Here is a 20,325-nt window from a genome sequence, read left to right on the forward strand (position 1 = left end):
TGCTACTGTGGGCCGCCGTGCTGCCCAGTCTCAGTGATGGAGGTGGCATTTTACTTCTCGGAGCAGCTGTTGGAGCAGGCAAAATTCCAGTTTGGAGCAGCCATAAGCCACTTTGGAGCAGATGCCAAAATACACTTCAATACAGTTATAAGGGTGGATATAACTCACAAAAAACGTAAAGTTTCCAATATTTATTACGCACCATACTGCATGTAAAAACCAACGATCAAATGCAGTCGGTACATCATTTCAAAAATCTGAACAAGATCTCTGTTGCCTTCAACTTTCGGATAAAAATACTTAGGTACATCACTAAACTGTTCTAGTTTTAAAACGTACATTTCCACTTTCAGCCAAAAACTAAAACAGGGTAAACACAATTAGAGCAAAAGCCACAAAACCACAGTCATCCTTACGTCACGTTTTAAAAAAAATTGAACATTTTAACTTCCGGGTTTGTCTGTATATGTAGTTCGGCCACACCACAACAATGTTGGAGTTAAAACGATGCAGCATGTAATAGAAAATGATTGCAGAAAAAACGTCTTGAAAAATATAAAGCCGAATAATACTAACTCTACAATGTTAACAACACTAGTACACGCCACAAAGAACCGTTCACATGTTCTTTGTGACGAACATGGCAATGCCCCAGGGCGGCCATAAAGCCATAAAAAAAAGCCATGGACGATCACAGATAAAGAAGGCCATGTCTACAGATGCGCAGACACATCGCAGCAAACTCAGTTTACAAGCGGGTTTGACTTTAGTTTCGGTTTTGCACCAGAGAGTTAGAAGTGCTACCACACGCTTTCGAAATGCCCTTTCGGCGCATGTTTGGAGCAAAAATCCCTTCAAATGACCATTTGGAGCAGAAGTTTCGTCTTGGAGCAGTTTGGAGCAATTGGAGCAGCACTTCCATCACTGCCCAGTCGGCAAGAGCTGGGAAAATTTCCCACCCACTCTACAGCTGCATTAAAAGGAGAGCTATACAGTTTGTTCTCGCTGGGGAATAAGCGCACTTTCTTAAGTCTCCTTTACTACTTTAAGCTTGGTACACAATAAGTTACCGTCTATTTTTTTCCCGCTACAGATCATGCATCGCATTTTATGCAATGCCTTTTTTTGTCGCATCTTTGGCAGGAAACACAGGCTACAAGTGACAGTGCGCTTATTTTCCAGCATGAATCAAAAGTGTATTATACAAAACTATCCCGGCACGGAACAAGAACTTCTAGAAGAGCTAAGGATACCGTGGACACGACCAGACGGGGACTCGTCTTTGCCCCATGCTCCTTACACAGGCCCCCCAAACGCCGACCTCGATGCGCCCTTCACCCTTCCAGAAATTGAGGCAGTAGTGCGGAACCTCACCCGCAATACCACACCGGGTAAAGACCGCATCCAGAACAAATACTTGCGCAATCTCGATACAGCCGCCCTTGAAGCTTTATTAGAGTATATCAACAAACAATGGAATGCGGGTACTCTACCACAACTCTGGCGGCACGCGGATATTACTCTTATCCCAAAGCCTAAAAAACCATTGACTCCAGGAAACCTTCGCCCCATTTCACTGACATAGTGTGCTGGGAAACTGTACAAACATTTAGTGCATACCCGCTTGGTAGCACACATCGAGGATAATGATCTCTTCCCAATGACCATGTTTGGCTTTCGACCCCATCTGTCCACGCAAGATATTTTAATCCAATTGAAGTCGGACATTACTGATCGCCTCACATCATCCCACAAGCGCTGCATACTCACTCTGGACATCAAGGGTGCATTCGACAACGTTTCACATTCGGCAATACTTGCAGGACTCGCATCTCTCGGATGTGGACAGCGCATGTATGACTATGTCAAGGCCTTCTTAACGGACCGTACTGCGACAATTGGTATTGGATATCTTCGATCGTCCGCTTTCACGATTCAAGCGAAAGGTACTCCCCAAGGGTCAGTCATCTCGCCACTGTTATTTAACATCACCATGAAGGACCTCCCACCGAAATTGCAGTCAATTCCCCACATTAAACACGCACTATATGCGGATGACCCTACCGTCTGGACACCTACTGGCTCCATTGGAGAGCAGCAAGACGCCTTGCAGCAAGCGATTACTGCTACCTTTCACTACCTCCAGACATGAGGCCTCCAGTGCGCACCCAAAAAATCGGCTTTGCTAACGCTCCACTCCCAGCCTTATCACAAATCTGCTCGAGGTATACCTGAACCTCAACTGGCCATTGCAGGGCAGCCAGTCCCCAACGTCCCGCAACTGCGGGTGTTGGGTCTCACAATACCCAAAAACGGCTCTGGAATGCACACAATTTCCCCTCTGCATAAAACCCTGTCACAACTGATGCATCTTCTGCAACGCATCTCCCACTGCCGCCAAGGCCTTAAAGAGCACGATACCCTACAGATAGTGCAAGCTTTGCTTATTAGCCGCATTACCTACGGGACCCCGTACCTCGCTCTGAAAACAACAGAAAAGGCTCGGCTCAACACAATGATTCGCCAAGCGTACAAAACTGCGCTTGGCCTACCCACTGCTACTGCGACCCACAAACTAATCGCCTTGGGAGTTCACAACACGTGGGAAGAGCTGCAAGAAGCCCATCATTCGGCTCAACTACGGCGCCTGCAATTGACTCCCACTGGTCGACAGGTCCTTACAGCATTAGGACTCCGTCCGATACCCCCGAGGGAACAAAAACAACGCATTCCTCTAGCCCTGCGAGATGGCATCCGGGTGGCCCCAATTCCTCGCAATATGCACGCCAACTACCACCTTGGCCGCCGGGCTGCCAATGCTCGAGCCCTGACTGCGCGATACGGCGAAGACCCCAGCGCCCTATATACAGATGCTACCCCCTACCCTGGGCGCGCCGGCCACGTAGCCTGCGTAGTTACTCATACTGGCCAATGCGTCACTGCCGCCACTACTACCACAAGCTCAATCGATGTCGCCGAAGAAATAGCCATTGCCCTGGCCGCCATTTCCCGCCCTGACCAAGTAACCATCCTCACCGATTCGCAGACAGCCTGCCGAAATTACCAAATTGGCCGAATTTCTTCATCAGCACTTCACATCCTCAAAAACTGCTCAACGACCCCTGACATCCGCATCGTCTGGGCTCCTGGACACGCCGCCATCCCCGGCAATGAAGCGGCACACGCCGCGGCTCGCGATATAATACACCGAGCCATTGCCGACGGTGGCCAATGTTTACCCCCTCACGATCAACTCCACCCACTCAGTGGCTACACGGAGATTCTCGCGCATTACCGGCAAACTCACCGTCGTCTCCCACCACCACACTGGCGCCTCTCCAGAGAGGACGCTACAACTTGGCGGCGGCTCCAAACGAATACCTATCCACATTCCACCCGCCTCCACCTCATCTTCCCCACCCAACAACAACCTTCCCTCTGCGCTTACTGTCCCCAGCCTGGCACCCTCTACCACATCATATGGGAGTGCCAACGAACTCCAGACTTGTCCCCCCTTTCCAACCCAACCGTAGAGCAGTGGAGGGCTTCCCTGGCCAGCCCGGACCCGGATATCCAGCTTAAGTTGGTGACCGGAGCACGGACGGCCAGCCGAAGTCAAGGCATCCCGGACTAGGGACGCCTTCCACGTGGCAACGCCCACACATCAGCCTCTGCTGGAGAAATAAAATTTTTTTCTCTCTCTCTCTCTATTACTCCATCCTTCGAGTGCGAAGTACCCAGTTTTCCCAAGCGGAGCGGCATGGTGGTGTGACGCTCCCCGAAAGGGAGGTGGTGTCACGCTACCAACTAGGTGGGTCCACGCAGAGTTGAGGGGAAATGAGACAACGCAGGCTTAAATATACCATTTAATTAACAATAATTAGTGCTGGTGCCGGTGCGCTCACCCGTTGAGAGGCTGGGACTCGGTAGAGGTGGGTCAGGTGGGCGGCTGGCGCCGGGTCGTGGAGCCGGGAACTCTTTCACATGCGGCGTTGCGGTGTGCACGTGCTCGTCTGGGCCGTTGAGTGGGTACCGGAACTCTTGTGCCGGGCAGCGCAGGAGGTCCGTACTCCGCTGGACCGTGGACGCAGTCCCGAGATGAGGCCGTTGGCTGGCTGGTCAACAAAGTTCGGGAGATTCAGAAGCCGGAGGTCCCCTCGTCGCAATCTCGACCCGGGTTGGGGAGGGAGCGTGCGATCGGATGACTCCTACGGGCGGCTTCCTCGTTCGGCCTGGCCGGATGGTGCCCAGTTGAGAGAGAGTCCTAGTGCCTCGTTCGCTCGCCTTCTTATACCCTCCTTGGGTTGCTACAGGGAGGGCAAGGACGAGCTCGTTGGGGAATACTGGGAACCGGCCGGTCATTGCCCCGCGTGCGGGCGCGCCACCCTGCAAGCCTTCCGGGCGCTTCAAGGTCAACATTTCTGAATACGCGGCGGGGGGGGGGTGCATGTTCCGCGCGCGCGTGGTCTTTCCTTGTGGCAGCACGTGTTTGTCCGCGCACGTTGTCTCGCCACGTGGGAGCACGTGTTGTCCGCGGCAGCCAGTGGCGACGTCCGACCGTCACAGTGGTGTGGTGGACGACTGGTGGAGTTTTGGCTCTCGCATCGTGCGGTCGGTGCGCATGTGCTGGCCGTTTCCAATTCTCGCTACTTCTCGGCAATGGCGCTAAGCGGAGCGCTGCGGCCACGCGTTCGCCGGTTCCCTTCAACTGTGGGCCGCACTGTACATTTAGTGACGTCACAGGAAGTCGCATGATTAGTTTAGCTTCACATCACTTCCACGGGGCAGGAGCCACCGCACGAAGGATCTGTATCTGAAGCGGGGCACAAGCCTCCCATGCACTATGGGATTCGAATTTTCAAATAGTGAAACACCGGACCTAATGCTCCAGACTACTTGGCCATAGGCCAGCATCGTCACGGGTGGGAATATATGTCAGGGATGGAAATAAAGTATATATTGTATAGCCTGTTTACAACTATTTTTTGAATAACTCGTGCAGTAAGCATCCCAAAATTTTTACAAATACCTTATCTCTAGCGACTACATTCCTTAGGCAGAAAAGTGATCGTAAATGTGTGGTCATGCTGCTTGCCGCTGTGCTAGTTCACCCGGCGCAAGTGCTTCCCACACCTTGCTTTTACGCTTGTACAATAAAAGTTTCAGTTGATTTTAATTCCTTAATACCTATATTAGCCCTTTCAGGGTCAATGACATACATGTACCAACACCTTCAAAATGGTCAACGACGTATATGTACATCACAACTTGTATGTTTAAAAAGCGCGCCTTTTTCGATCATTTCTCTTGCTTGGCATGTGCTGCCACACTGCGAAAATATGTGAAATTTATTGCGCCAATGCCTCTTCATTTATGCTTTACTACAGCGGTGCGCCGGCTAACACTTTCGCATATATATATGGCCATGTGGGGATGCGCAGCGGCTAGTTTTGGTTTCGTCCTCTGCGCACTTCCCACTTCTTGCGCCCGCAGAACTGATGCCCTTCTTCCGCTTCCCCTATTGCGCCCACGAAACTTCTTTCGAATTTTTCTTGTGTTACTCCTGAATAAACCACGTGTATTTAACACAAACGATTTTTTTTTGTCTTTATGGTCATCCTAAAAAACTCACGACAATTTTTTTCTTGGAATAGTTTCATCCAAAGAATTTATATCAATAAAAAAATTGACCCCAGGGGGGTTGCATTTGGCAAGAAAATCTGACCCTGAAAGGGTTGACTTGCCCAACTCTTCTTCCGGAAGCATTTAATTGGCCTTCGATTTTTCTACTACCGTACCAGTCAGCGAAGCGTCGCATGTGCGCTCATTTGGAGTGACTTGGACTTATAGCTTGATAATCTACAAACTAACAAACTACAGGCACATTCTTCCAGGCACTAACTTGTCGTGGCTTAGTTTCAACTGAGCGAACGAAATGAGATGACCTGCCAGTGGCTGGCCAACTGAACACCGGGCCATAGCCTCCTATATAACCTACTGTGCCTGCTCTATCGCCCCGAAACCCATTGCAGCAGCCCGTTCCCTGTGGGGGCGCCAAGTTCCCAGGTTTTTCGATGGCCATGCCGATGCAAACTACTGTTTCAGGCGGAGGTGAACTGAAACGCACCTCGGCGTCGTCTGCTACACGAAGGCGTCTTCGAGCTACAAAAGTCCGCAAAACGGCGAGCTTGAACTTCATGAGCCAGTATTAAAGACCAAAGCTTTATGGGTGGCGTCGCAAACCTACTAAACAGCGTTCAGTGTACTGTTTCCGCCTGCACGTTCGCCCTTTTGGGTTCGCTACGGCAGTTTCCCAACAAAATGTAAGCATGACCTAATGGTTGTCACTGCGATAAGAGCCAGTTAACTTTTCTCCCACTGATAAGTGAAAAGTTGATAAGTGAAAAATAATGATTCTAGATTCGATGTTTAGTGATAATTGAGTCATACTAATTAAATTTTGTTTCAAGAAGCCCAAACAGTTGAGCTCCCTTTTTTTACTTACGAGTCCATTAAGTATTGTTCTGCGGCTAATACCTTTTGGGTCCCCGAAAAGGTACGCGCCCACCCTCCTCCATCCCTTTCCTATTTCTCCGTCGCTGCTGCTCCAGGAAATGTTGCCATCGCGCATGTAGTAGATATATTGACGACGCGGTAATCGGCAATGCCTGGCTCTGCTGCGCAAATAATGACGACTTCAAGCTATAGCTCAAGGCGATGCTCAGTATTTGAGAGCCCCTATATACGCTTAGGATAAACATTCAGCGTGCACTTAGCTTGTTTCTCTCGCTACTTCTCCCCGGTACATTCATTCTTACCTCACCAATCACATACCGAATAACCGATCAATTCCCAGTGGGTCACAAACCCACTAGTAAACTCACCCGTAGCATTTCTGGCCGAATCGAGGGAAATGCAGAAAAAAAATTTTTGCATTAAATTATTTACGAACGAACAAGATAGCCCGAAAAATATCATCTCTTTTATAATTACACTACAGTATTAAGTTCTAGCGTCACCCTAGCTAGATGGCTTTATTTGTGGCCTCGTGAATTTCAGAGCCAGAAACCCCTTTATAGAACACGTATTTTTTGTTTGCAAAGGGTCTTGACAACTTATTTTTAAACCACTCATTGTTGCCAAGTGCGTAGACAAATGTTTACTGTGCCCTCGCCAACACAGGACAACCTGGGATTAGGGCGCCACCAGAGAGAACGGCGGAATTTCTGGCACTGAGCAGGCACAAGCCGTTATGAAGGAGGCTATGACCGGGCAGACAGATTCTGTTGGAGTGTCGGCGAGCCGTGCAGTAGTGCAGTCAAGCCAAGCCATCTTGTTTGAGCGTCATACGAAACGTTGTAGGAAATCGGCAAGAAGGATGCGAAGAGGAGGACAGCACATTTGAATTTATTTTTATACTGTATGAAGTCATGTAAATGCACAGAGAGTGGTCGAAACACGGCCTAGAGACTTCAGACTACAATTTGCGCTAGTACAGTACAAGTCAGAATATAGGTCGAGCTGGAATATAAGTCGACCCCCTTACCTTGCGGTCGAGGAATGGGAAAAAAATTAAGCCAATGACTAGCATGTAGATCGAGGGGTGACTTTTTCGCAAACTTTTCAGTGAAAAATCTCAACCTATATTCCGACATATACGGTAATCCCACAATGTTTACAAATCACTGTAGTGTCCCTTAACCCTGTCACTGCCACTCCCTAGATAACTTGGGCGGTCACGCACGCACACCCCCTACTACTCCCAAAACAACTCAGACAAAAAAAAAAGTATTGCAGGCGTGCGACACCATCTATGGAGAGTTCACACAAACGCATAGAACTCTTAGATGAAATTTTAGACAACGGAGCCCGTGTTCCCCCCATTAGCGTCACGTCATCGCAACAGTGCTGCCATGGCGGACAACTGTGTCAAACACGTCCGCGCTTTGACGGATGAAGGAATCCAGGAACTTTTGATGAATTAAGACTCCGAAGAAAATCCCAGAAAGAAGGGGAAATGCGACAAATAGAGTTTCTGCAAGAAAAAAGAATGCAAGCCTGAAGAGCATGCTTTCGACCCACCTTCTCCAGGAATATTCAGGAATAAAAATGTTTCCATGTTGTGAAGAACGTCTTAATAATTTACTAGCGCGAAATTTCGATGAAAGTAACATGCAAAAAAAAAAAACAGGAAAAAAACCCAGCAGCGAGTGTGAAGCCGCCACGAAAAAAAAAAAGGAAAAAAAAAACCCCTTCGCAGTGAAGGGGTTAAGTAGTATGAAGACACGCGAGAGGCATGCATGCGCTATGCATAAAAGCCACTAGAAGTTTAATTGCACTATTGGGCAGGCACATTAAAAAGACCACAAGGATATTGTGGAGTTCTAAAATATATATAAAAACTGCATACTGCAGCACGTGCGGTTTACTAGGCAGAAACTGTGTCAGGTGTTCCTTGGTCCGAGGTGCTTCTTGATTTGGGGCTGCTGCACCTCCTTTGGCTTGCCAGCCCGGCAGCGGACATTTTCCTTGTCAATCTACAAGAGAGGGTAAAAATAATAATAAACAAGCCTTAAAAAAGCGAACATTTGGTGATAGGTCCCATTACAACCCAGATTTGTTCTTGTTCACGCATTGGTGAAAGTCTTAAATACCACGTCTTTTCATCCATGAAGTCAATTTTTCATGCAGGTATTTCAGCACCGATAGCCGGCACTGCAAACTAGGGCAATGCTAAGAACATAGCATTTAAAGGGACACTGAAGTGAATTTGTCAAGCTCCCGTTTTTGCTTGCACTGCGTAGACTGGCTCAAATTAGCACACTTTTCATTGTTTATCCGGTTGACAAGTCTAATTATTTTACAAAGCGCGAAAGAAGAAAAATTACCATGCGCGGTTTGCGGCGGCCGCACCAACTAAAGGCTGTGACGACGGGAGGAGACGCACCGTGATGGGTTAGCATTCAAACAAGTTTCGGTTTCGGTTCTGTAAAACAACATGCTTGACATCCGACGGCATCGTTGGATGGGCATTCTCAATATCTCAGGAATCGTCGTACCGCGCTTCTGCCATGTCGGCTGTAAAATGCACAAGATAAGCCTCCCAGGACGGCTTGGAATCGTAGCAATCACTAGACGAGGCCTACGCAGTGGATGAACGCCCTCCGCGTCCCCGCAGACGCTCAAATGCCATGCGCTTTTCCCCCATATTTGGAGCTGGCCTGAACACACACTCGCACAGTCTCTCAAATTGACCAACTCTCTCAAACGAACGCATATATCTACAAATCTACATAAGCAAATATGTTTGGTAGAAAGTGTTCGACATTACCTTATAAATGTGCTCAATACATGGAAACAACCATTTTCTTCTATAGTTTCTGGGGAGATGTATGACAATCGCCAGCGGTCCAGGAGTTTTGAACGGTTACGACTATATAAACTTTGTTTTTCGAAGCCTCTGTTTGGGTACGTTACGCCGCCACACCGTGGGGCTCTGCTTGGGTCAGTTATGTTGCTACCCGGCGCGATTGCAGGGGTGGCTAAACAGTGTGACAGCAAACGAGCTACGACGACAAGGCAAGACCCTAAAGTGCTCTGCACTTTAAAAAAATCAGGGGGGGGACAGAGACAAAAATGCTCACATCACCTGCCAAGCAGCAGAGAGGGGATGGGGAATGCGGCAAAAACTAAACGAAAACGCACCTGAGAGAAGCGAGACACATCAGCGGTCACCCTTTTTTCGACCATTGTCTGGATCCGGGAGAGGTCGTGGAGAGACACCTCCGGCTGGAAAACAAAGATGGCATGCATAGCATAGCTTGCACCACTGCCAAACCCAGCTGTGTTCTTTGCGACAAAGAGGCTGGGCAATTTCTGCCCAGCTGGTTGCTTCCCAATAAAACTAGCAGCAGTGTACGCTTTGGTACTTGACAAATCCACCGAAGCTGGGTACAAAGCTCACAATTACCGGTCATCATTGTGCTTCTGCTCCACAACAGATAAAACATTTCTGCTATTGGACAGGCTTTGTCCCACACCTTCGCTAGTGCGCAAGGGTCATTTGTACACTCGCAGCTGGATGCATAGCCAACCACACTTCACAGCACTGCCGACAGCACACTTAAGTGCCTAGCCTGCTTGTCAATGTTGGCGCTTATTTTTAAGGCATCGTCTCACATGATGTGTCGCAAAATGTGCCCTCCAAGTTGGCGAAAGGATTTGAGTACACTATGTGGGCACGCAGTTCCTTCATTTGTGTTTGGAAATGATGTGTGCGCCTGCAACCATTGCACTAAAATTCCAAACAGTAGGCAACAATTGCCACTGACGGCAGAACCCTTTGTGTTACATCTACATTTGCTACATTTCAGAGATTGGAAGGTGTAGCCCCGCTGATTGATGGGCACATTACTGCAGTTACACAGACTGCACTCGAGAAAAGAATGGGACCACAGGAATGCAGGGGTTCGATTTTGGGGGGGTGTCGGTGGGATGTTTGGGGGGTGTATGAATTCCTAGGCAGGGTGCTTGTGGTTGTGGAATCGTTTTGGGGGAGTGTCGAAGTTCTACTGGGGGGTGTTAAGGGGGGGGTGTTAGGGGGGTGTGTATAAATCCCTGCAGGAATGCAATCAACGTGCCAAGCACAGCGTTGGCTTGAACTGCTTTGCTAAACAAATGATAGACTGCATTTCAAGCTGCAAAGTGAGCACCAATGGCAGGTTCCCTGAACAAAGAGGAACATTTGGTTTTCCTTTGTGTGCCCGGTTCAACAAACCCAGCCAGGTGAATGAAAAATGGAATGGATAACTTTATTAGGAGGAGGCCAATAGGCCCTGTTGTGGGACACGGAAAAAACGGTATGGGAACATGGTTCATATGAATCTTTCCACTGCGCTGTGAATGTTCACTTAGCACATTATGTCTGGTTACGCCCAAAGAGGTACCATACGCACAGTTGATGTAGTGGCAACGACACCAATACGATAATTATCCAGGTATCCAAAAGGAGCCATTTAGGAGCCACAAAGGGAGTGTCTGGGGGTCATCTTGAGAGAGGGTGAATGATCCTCCATCATACTACTTTATAGAGACCTGTTTTTATACCGAATTCTGTAATTTGTAGTAACATTTGGGGGTTTGACATGTTGGACGTGTTCTTCTGAAGTTGTTGGGCATACTTGCGTTGTAAGGAACTGGTGGCGGTCAGTTGAGTAAGCTGAACATGCCCAAATGAGGCGGAAAAGGTTCGGTGTATTGTTGCTGCCGCAGTAGGGGCACCGAGCAATGAGAAAAGGAGGTGCTCACTTTGGCCAAGAAATTGATAGCCGACTTGGCGGCATCTTCCTGCATAACAGCCACATCAGCGACAAGGTGTTGCGACGATTTCAGCAGCTCCTCAGCATTGCTGAAAAGGATGGGGAAGGCACGGCAAATGACAGATGTTATGTTACCAAGGTGTCAAAAAGAACGAGGAAGTAGCTCATCCCCACAAGGCAAAACGACAAACTACCCAGGTGGGTTCATAGCACTTGAATATAATCTCGACACATGCACGCAAGACCTGCCGCGTTCTTGCATTTGCGAGACGACATCACATGAAAATGAAAACCATTCACAGAATTTGTCATTTGGGAACTCCACGACAGCATGTAACCATATAATTGTTAGGCACAGCAGTAACGCTCAATGCAAACAGCGATCAATAAAAATGGACTAAGCCCACTAAGACCACTTGGACAAGACCAATGCAATGGATTGTTGAAATGATGTTTGATAAAAGCCCGTCTGGCCGGGAAGGAGCAAGACAAGAGAATAAATATGCTGACCAAAAATACTTTGCTATATTAAAATATGTTATGGATCCCACATTGAAGCCTTGTTTGCAATCAAGGCTCACATGAAGCTGAAATTTATTTTACCTCGGGAAAATATTTTGGTCAGCATTTGTTCTCTAATGTCACTATAAGTTGTGCAATCATTTGACATGGGCGCAGCAAACATGCTATACCCACAAAGTTAGAGAGCTCTGCACTAAAACCATTAACTTAAAGTACTTAATTCATTCAGTGTCCACAAACATTGTGCAAAAGTCTTTCATAAGTCAAGACGTACAAGTCAACTGTTGACTATTACTGCGCTCTACAAAGCATCATGAAGAGAAAGCTGCATCTTGAAGGAAACCATTTTTGGCCTTTGTAATCAAACAAGACGACATAAGACACTTCACTATAACTGCAATGAGATGAGGCGTGCAATTTGTACAAGAGCAATTTTACACAGCTACATGTTATAATGCAATTACAAAGGCCAGTGCAATGTAAAATAACAAACACACATTGAAGCTGTTTGCCCTGCAAAAACTTTAACATGACAATGCCCATACTTTCGTGTGTACAACTCAAGCCAATAATTGATAAATCTGATGAGTACAGTTGTGGTGCGGGTAAAACACAAATTTTGCTCAGAAATGCAGCTTCATCACAATGCAGGAAGCACTAAAGACTAAAAGTGCAAATGACATGTTTAATAGTGCAGGCAGTATGTAGGGATTTTTTTTTTCTCAAGGAGAAACATGGTGGTGTGGTTATATGTGCAAATTGCAGTAGTAACAGTTGTGCAAGCTTTGTAACAGTTGTGCAGCCTTTGAATAGCTACATTTGTCCAAGGTTGAAAGGTTTAGTGATGTTAATTGCCTTGGGTGCTCGAGCTTCGGTCTTGGAAGCATGCCAAATTAGCGGGGCATAGAAAATTTAGAATCACAAACTGAATGTTGCCAGTCCAGCGCATGCGTACCCACCCCTGCATATAACCCACACCCACATTGTCAGTCCACAAATATCTGCACGTATTGCCCGCACATTTTTACACAGGAAAGGCTGGGCCAAAGCTACTAAGCAATAAGACACATTTGTTGACACAAAAACTTACCTATATTTTGCATAATGAATAAATTTTCTGCACGGGCTAAGCCACAATAACTCATGGTCACTGCTCTCACTAGAGCTATCACTTGGGCCGCGGTCATCACTGTCGTACACAATATAATTTTCAGATCCGTCCATGCTGTTTGTAACGCAGCATTTCTTAAAGCTCTTGCAAACCATCTTGCCTGGAATCTTCTTTTACACCTTGACCACGGTGTAAGATATATTAGGTGAGGACGCATCTTACAAAACAAACGTTTACTCGTCGTTCTAATAAAGTCGCCAAACAGACGCCGCTGAGACAGTTGACTGCAGCGCCCTCCAGCGGCAAAGAAAAGCTTCCCAAGCACCAGCCACTTGGAGGTGTTCAGATCTTTTCGCCTCCTTGAAGGGTCTTCTCAGCAGCTTTCATAAGCGGTTGTCTGATGTCTGCTTGCCGCAGCTTGGCTGGTTCCGCCAGCCGATGGAGCAGACTATAATTTAGAGAAAGTGTGCGAAAGCATTTGCGCCCACTGCAGTGTTTTAACCTGTTCTGGACAGGTTTTGAGTCGGCAACAATAGAAAAATGGTATAAAACATTAAACTGAAGTGAATGTGTGCCGCGGTAGCCGTTGAGCACTCACAAAAGTGAGATATGCCTGCGCAACGAAAAAACGGGGTGGTGATGCTTTGTAGAGGATATACTGCGATGCCAGTATGTGCAGCTGGCAAGAAACCGTGACATTGTGCAAATTAAACAAATGAATGCGCGATCTGCAGCAAACCCCAGCAGAAAATGATGCTACTTGCAGTCGGCATTTCTCTGAGAGTGCGCATGTGAGAAACGTTGCCTTTTGGAGGTGGGAGGGGAACTACTACTCAACGTTGAAGAGGTGCGCTCTCTCAGACGATGCAGCACCGTCGATTTTACAGTTGGCTACAGGACCCCAGCTACACAGTACAAGCAGCGGCAAAAAGGAAGTGCCACTGCGGGAACAACGCAAGGAAGGTAGCTGAATTTCTGGAATGGATTAAACTAGCGGCGAGTGCGCTGGTGTTTCTTCATCGTAAATGCCGTTTTACAACTCGGGTAAGTTAACGCACGAAGTAGCGGAGACAAAGTGATGTCAAAGTCACTGGCGGTTACCAATGTTTATAGGAGCTTTGGTGCGGGTATAAATAAACTTAGGACGCCCGCACTCTTGCAGCTGTTTTAACAATGCAGTGAAATTGTGCGTTAAGCTCGCGTTATGTGAGCGCGAGTGAGCTCCCACAAACAACGTTGCTTTACACACATGCTGCTGGTGTCTGCGAACAACCTTGCTTCGGACAGTCGTTGGTGAAGCAATGTGAAGACTAGGACGCAGCAAAGCTAAGTGAGGAGTTCCGCCACCAGATCTCCTTTCAATCAAACGGCCACTGTGTCCACACCTAAAAGGATATCTTGCACCGTGACCTTGACGATCCACTAACAAAACTGCGCAACATCAGGCCTACGGACACGGCCTGTCGGCGTTAAGCCACAGAAACCTTCAGTCATGCATTTAGTGTAAAGACGCTTGACTTATCCTTGGAATGGTCTATTTATTGAAACATCAAGAGGCGTGGCTGCCTACCATTCCTGTATGAAATACACATGAACTGCATACACATGCAAAATACAGTTGTTATACAGCAAGAGGTGAAAGTGAGAAACTGCATTAAATTAAAAAGACCAATGTGGCGGCCAAAGCTACTGCCTCATTTCAAACAGAATCCAAATGCTACCCATCATCATCGTCATAGTATGAAGCAGTGTTTTCATGGTGTTTGAGTATTGGCACTCCACTTTACTCTGCTTGCCCTTTGCACTTTTCCTTTGCAGAACACTAGCTGACTTGAGCAATATTTTTTCTCAGGTTGTGATACTGTTGAGCTCTTTGTGAAAAATGAGCACTATCAGTGAGATAAGAGTGGCTTAGTCGCTATTGCTGCTCTACGGGTCGCACGGCAGAACGCGCATAGCCGTGAAGCTGCACCGAAGCAAGAAGGTCTCATGTATTCCACACCTCTATTTTACCATTATAATTCTCGCATTTTGGGTACAGCTTATACGCCCCAAAATACGGTATATAAAAGATAATCTTGGTGAGAGTACCTCGTCAAGGCAGAAGCTTGGGCAGAGCATGCTTCTGTGCTCGCTGCTCTGATGCCATTGATCTGTGGACAGAACACAACAGGCACTTGAGCAATAAGATAGAAAAGAAACCTGTGAAGGAAAAATTGGCCATTGCAAGCCGGCACTACTAATGCACTTGTCAGTCTGTTTATGGACTAATGCAATTCTACAGACAGCTTAAAGACTAAACTCAGTAAACAATGATGCCACAAACTGCAGCCTTTCATGGTTGGAAGTCCAGCACCCAATGCAAAACACACAACTGCACATCAAGCACTCAGTGCGACCACTGTCAAAGGGGCACGTTGCGCTCGCCCAAAACCACGCAACATGAAAAGTGACAGAGCTGACCCAGCTGATGGACACAGAGCAGTCAGACTGGGATTTGTGGAAGGGTCAATAAGACCTCATCAACAAACTGTCCCATCAAAAGGCAGGAAAATGCTTGTAGAAACTTTGTTCTCTTTTTATCTATCGTTAAGAAAACTCAGTAATACGTACACACGCCCCATTTCAAGGTTGAATTTCTGTGAAATGCATAACCTATTTTGTACACAGCGTTGAAGTAGGAAATTTGTTAAAAGGTAAATTTATTTTGCAATTTAATAGCAGAAAAGGCATGTGCAATATGAATGTATTTCTTGCTCTTATAAAAGTGGATATTGCCTGCGAGAACATAAATGTATTACTAAACCGCCTGTGCACAAATGAAAATATCTACGACTGCTTATTCAAGCGTTATTAAAACATTGTTGTGAAAGTTCGGTATCGATCTCATTTTCTACAGGCACCACCTTTTCTAAAAGATTTAGCTCCCCACATGAAGACATTTGAATAATCAATTCATTTGTTGTGCTCAGTCAGAATATAAAATATACACAATATCACTGTTTGTATGGAAACTCTGCCTTAGGAGAGCTTGTTTTTCTGTTGCTTGATGCAATCACAAAATAGCCAGACGATTGGTAGCATATTTACTGTAAGGATGTGCGAACAGTTTCTGAAAAAGGCCCACCTGTCTACTTCGGCAGTGCTCGCACACAGGTAAAAGCGTGCGCTGTCGAATTGGTGAAGCACGTAGAGGAAGCCACTTTTAATGAATGTGCTTTTCATTTTAGAGGGAAGATGTCTATTGAAACAAGGGTAAAGGCAATAAGGTTAAGGAGTCGTATGTGTGCCTTCCTCTCGTCTTAACTTGTGCAGTTTACCCTTCTTTCTGCATGTATAGTTCAAATTCAATGGTCTCTCCACGTACTCTCCGAGAAAGTAGATGCCAAGGCGATGTTTATAAACACTGTGGAGATTCTCTGACTAAACACGGCATGTTTTCTTTGTAGAGAATTGTAAAAAGTGTTTAATCTCAAGAAGGCAAGGCGGGAGGGGGGCCCACTTGTATTTTTGACCTGGGCCCTCAGCACTTAATTTGGCCCTGACAACAGTTCAAATCTTGGGTATTCAATAATTCCTTAACTGCAGGAGCAGGTATTAGGTTTCAAGAGATGTTTTGCAGTATGGAGCTTGTCCAACATTTCTCAGTGTCAAAGGCGAGCACATGAAATACCTAGTCTTGCCAAAAGTGACCAACGGCTCTGGAGGAAGGTTTGCCACCATGCACGGGGAACAACATGGTTAGATTCGTCGATGTCGGTGGCTTTTAGAGAAAAACAAGAAGCTCACCACGAGTATTCCTAGAACACAGCTGCGATCGTACCTGCACTCGTGCCTCCCTCTGTGTGGTCTGTGATGACGTGAAGAACTCCGCAAAAGCTACCATGTGCTGTAGGAGGGCAGAAAGCTTCTGAAATGCAAGAGAAGGAAAGAGGGACAAGGTACCTCTGGCTAAATAATAGAAACCACACTGAGAGGCAGTGTGTCTTATCACACTCGAAAGCACTAGCACCGCAGCGAGTGCCACCTTGATGTGGACACAACTATGACAATAGTGATGTCTCGAATGCACGACAGTTGACCCTTGCATGGGGCAGGTGCTTGCTAAAGAGACACTGGCATAGTCTTGCAATCTGGTAGTGGCAGTTAAGTTCACAGCAGCGTACGTTGGTTTTAAAACAGTATGCAACTGCAGAGAGCCCAGGCTACTATACAACCAGTGTGACCTTCGGCTTTACACCCCTCCCCCCCCCCCCCCCCCCCCCCCCCACTGTGTGTGTGTGTGTGTGTGTGTGTGTGTGTGTGGGGGGGGGGGGGGGGGGAGATTGCACACCACAGCGGACAAGCATGCAAGCAAAGTGGAGACCAGCATTTTCCCTGATGAATTTCTTTAGATAAGAATGCAGCAGAACAGAATAAGAATAAGTAAGAATAAGCCCAATGGCGTAAACAGGTGGGAGAGACTTGTTTTTAGGGCTTAGAACCGTCTTTACACATCCCACTCACAGCTTCATTTTCCAAGTGGTTGCACTGCTTCTCTTTCTTTTCTGATAAAAGACATGTTTGGATAATGTGGTATCTGTCTCTCTGAAGAACAAATTCGAAGTGCTCTGCAGAAGCATGCGAGGAGAGACTACTGCAAGGGCAATGTCAAAGTGGCCCACCTCGGACTCCTGCCTGCTCCGAGACTCCTGTGCAGCCAGTAGCCCCTGCAGCTCCCTGTCTCTAGCCTGCAGACTCTGGCGCAGCTGGGCATTCTCCTCCAGCAGGGAGGCCGTCAGCCGAGTCTGCTGGTCGTGGTGTCTGCCCACTGCCGCAGAGACCAGGCGGTACTGCAGGGCAGTGCGGTGGACCATGCAATGCAGTTGCTTACAAGCCAAAGCTCTGCCCACCTGTCATAGCTTGGAACAGTCATTCTTTTAAGCTATAGGAGAACTGGCCTCGCACAGCCACCTCCCTGTTGAAGCAAATATGGGGGAATTCACAGAGTTGGGTGGGAGCCTACCTGTGTGCACGACCAATACGAAGTTTAGTAACACCCCTCAAATTTGACGAAACCTCATTTTTTTTGTGAGAGTATGTGCCTCAACAGCCAGGAGAAAAAAAAAAAATAATAACTGCGACATTTAGCATAATTCAGCATTTAGCATAATATTAGGAAATTTGAGGCAAGTATTAAAGGCTAGCTCAACTGATGAAAAATCAAGGATGTTAATTATGCGCAGACATAGTATGCTTCCCCCAAGGCCACTCTCAAATATGTCAACATTCAACGGCATTGTACGCACCTGACAACGTTTATTAAAAAAGGGGGGAAGAGGGGGCGGGATTGGATCTAACCTCACCTTTTCTAAATGTCTGGTGCAGTTAAAAACAAACACCTCGTACATGCCTGCCTGTGCACACGAAGCAGTTCCCCTGCTGCCTCCCCGTCCTTCCCACCTCACTGGCCCAGTGGCGAGGAGAGGTACGCACCTGGCCCCTCCCCTGAATCCCAGCCCATCTCACGACTAAAAGAAACTTCGAAACTACAAGGTGGGACAAAAGTGTGACGGGCAGCCTGAGACAATTTCCCCCCTCCCCACGAGCCAAATGATTACGAGTAGGGTTGTTCGGTTTAAGGTAAAACCTGTTTCAGGAGAATCTGGTTCGACCCGATTTTTCCCCGCATGGGCAGTAGCGACCTGCACAACTGTGGGCTGACGGTATGCCGTTTGCAACCAGTACTCGCTGGAAGCAAGTCCCACAAACACAGCTGTCGAACTCGAGTATTGGCACGACTCTGCCGCTCGCTACCCTAGGCTGCCCAGTGCTGGACAGGCGTTGTGCCTAGCTAACGGAAGCTGTGATATCGAAAGAACTTCCTCTCAGCTGAGATACTGATCCGCCAGGTCTCAAATGGAGACCGACATGTTGCGCATGCAGAGATAATGTGTGCAAACAAGGATGTGTAAAAAAAATCGGACCAGCTTTTTGTGAATGAAATATTTCATTTCTTAGAAATTGTCAAAGCTGTTTACTGTCATCGTTACTGATTAATTTCTAAAGAAACACCAAATTTCTGAGAGTATTTGCTAGAAAACATAATGTCCCCCCCCCCCCTCTCAATTACCAGCTTAAAACAAACACAAATTTTAATGTGTTAGAGTGAAGAAGCTCGTGATACCTTCTGATAAAACAAACCGAGTATTGCATAGTACATCTGTAGATTGAACCTGAAAAAAAACTAGAATTTCAGAATAATTTTACAAAAAAAAAAAAAAAAGATCTTTCTAATTAACATTTTGAAAAATAACACCCCATTTTTACATCCCAATTTTAGAAAAATATAAAACCCAGGAACGAACAACCCGAGTTACGAGGTTTAATCATACCGAAGCTACACAGGCGATGAGGTGCGCTGCAGTGGAGGGCTCTGGATTAGTTATGGCCACCTGGAGATCTTACAACTCTTTCGTGACTGCGGGGAAATTGACTGATTTTTAGGGTCCCAAGAAAACATTTTTTTTCTGCTAAAGAAATTGGTGAGGCACTAATCACAGGAACACAAAATGCAGATTATTTAACAGCCTTTCATATAACAGTTTTTTTTAAATATTTTCATATATCATACTTGCAAAAAAAAAATATCGAAATCAAAATTTGTCAAGTTGTTGAAAAAAATCATGAAAAAGGAGTTGTGTATAACCAACGGTAGTTGAAAAAAATGAGAATATACATTTTGTAGGGAAACATTTCAAAAACACACCCTATAGAAAATGTCGACTTGCGCAGAACAGTTTGTCAGATAGAAAAAAAATGTTAGCACGCGCAGTGCTCGCGTCATGCGGTGAAGCCCAACCTCCATTTCAAAATGTGCAATTTCAGGTGGTTCCCTGGAAGAAATCTGGCGGCTTGACATTATCAGAGGCACCAATTTGCCCCCACGTAACATAAAAACATCTTGTCAATGACTAACTTTGCATTTACAGCCAGCACAATATTTGGGACAAGCATGCGAAGCGAAAAAACCTGCATGAAGTTGAAAACGCAACTCCGTGGTTGATGCTTGTTGACGTTCACGGTCAGTTATCGCTCAAAACGTAAATTTGCACTTTATTATAATCTTGCGAGTCGCAATCGCAGCCTTGCTTGCAGGAATGAGGTGCGAGGCGCTAGCCAGCACAACGAAAAAGAAGTAATGTTATTTTCACAAGGATCCCCTACTCCGGAGCTCCCGGGATAGCTGACAGGGCCTTCTCTGCGCGTTCAATGAGCGTCCTTTGCACTTCCACGCTAGAGTCTGCCAGCCTCCTTTTCCATGAAGGGGGGGCAGGATTGGGTATGGGGGGAAGGTTAGGGTTCTGTGTACATGTCCAGAGAGTGATAGAAGCT

The 20,325-nt window shown here is 46.7% G+C and overlaps 1 protein-coding gene across 1 annotated transcript in view; it reads right to left on the reverse strand.

Moving 5' to 3' along the window:
- Positions 1-8,303: 8,303 nt before the first annotated feature.
- The window catches only part of LOC144146015 (kinesin-like protein KIF11), a 37,124-nt gene continuing 25,102 nt past the window's right edge, over positions 8,304-20,325 (reverse strand). The window contains 6 exon segments of the mRNA XM_077677933.1: positions 8,304-8,537; positions 9,706-9,789; positions 11,308-11,407; positions 15,043-15,104; positions 16,775-16,861; positions 17,616-17,783. Of these exon segments, the coding sequence (XP_077534059.1) occupies positions 8,445-8,537; positions 9,706-9,789; positions 11,308-11,407; positions 15,043-15,104; positions 16,775-16,861; positions 17,616-17,783 (594 nt within the window). The 3' untranslated portion in view covers positions 8,304-8,444.

The sequence above is a fragment of the Haemaphysalis longicornis genome, unplaced genomic scaffold, assembly GCF_048455015.1.
Source record: "Haemaphysalis longicornis isolate Haplotype H1 unplaced genomic scaffold, Haemaphysalis longicornis Haplotype H1 scaffold_1, whole genome shotgun sequence".
Taxonomy (NCBI): domain Eukaryota; kingdom Metazoa; phylum Arthropoda; class Arachnida; order Ixodida; family Ixodidae; genus Haemaphysalis; species Haemaphysalis longicornis.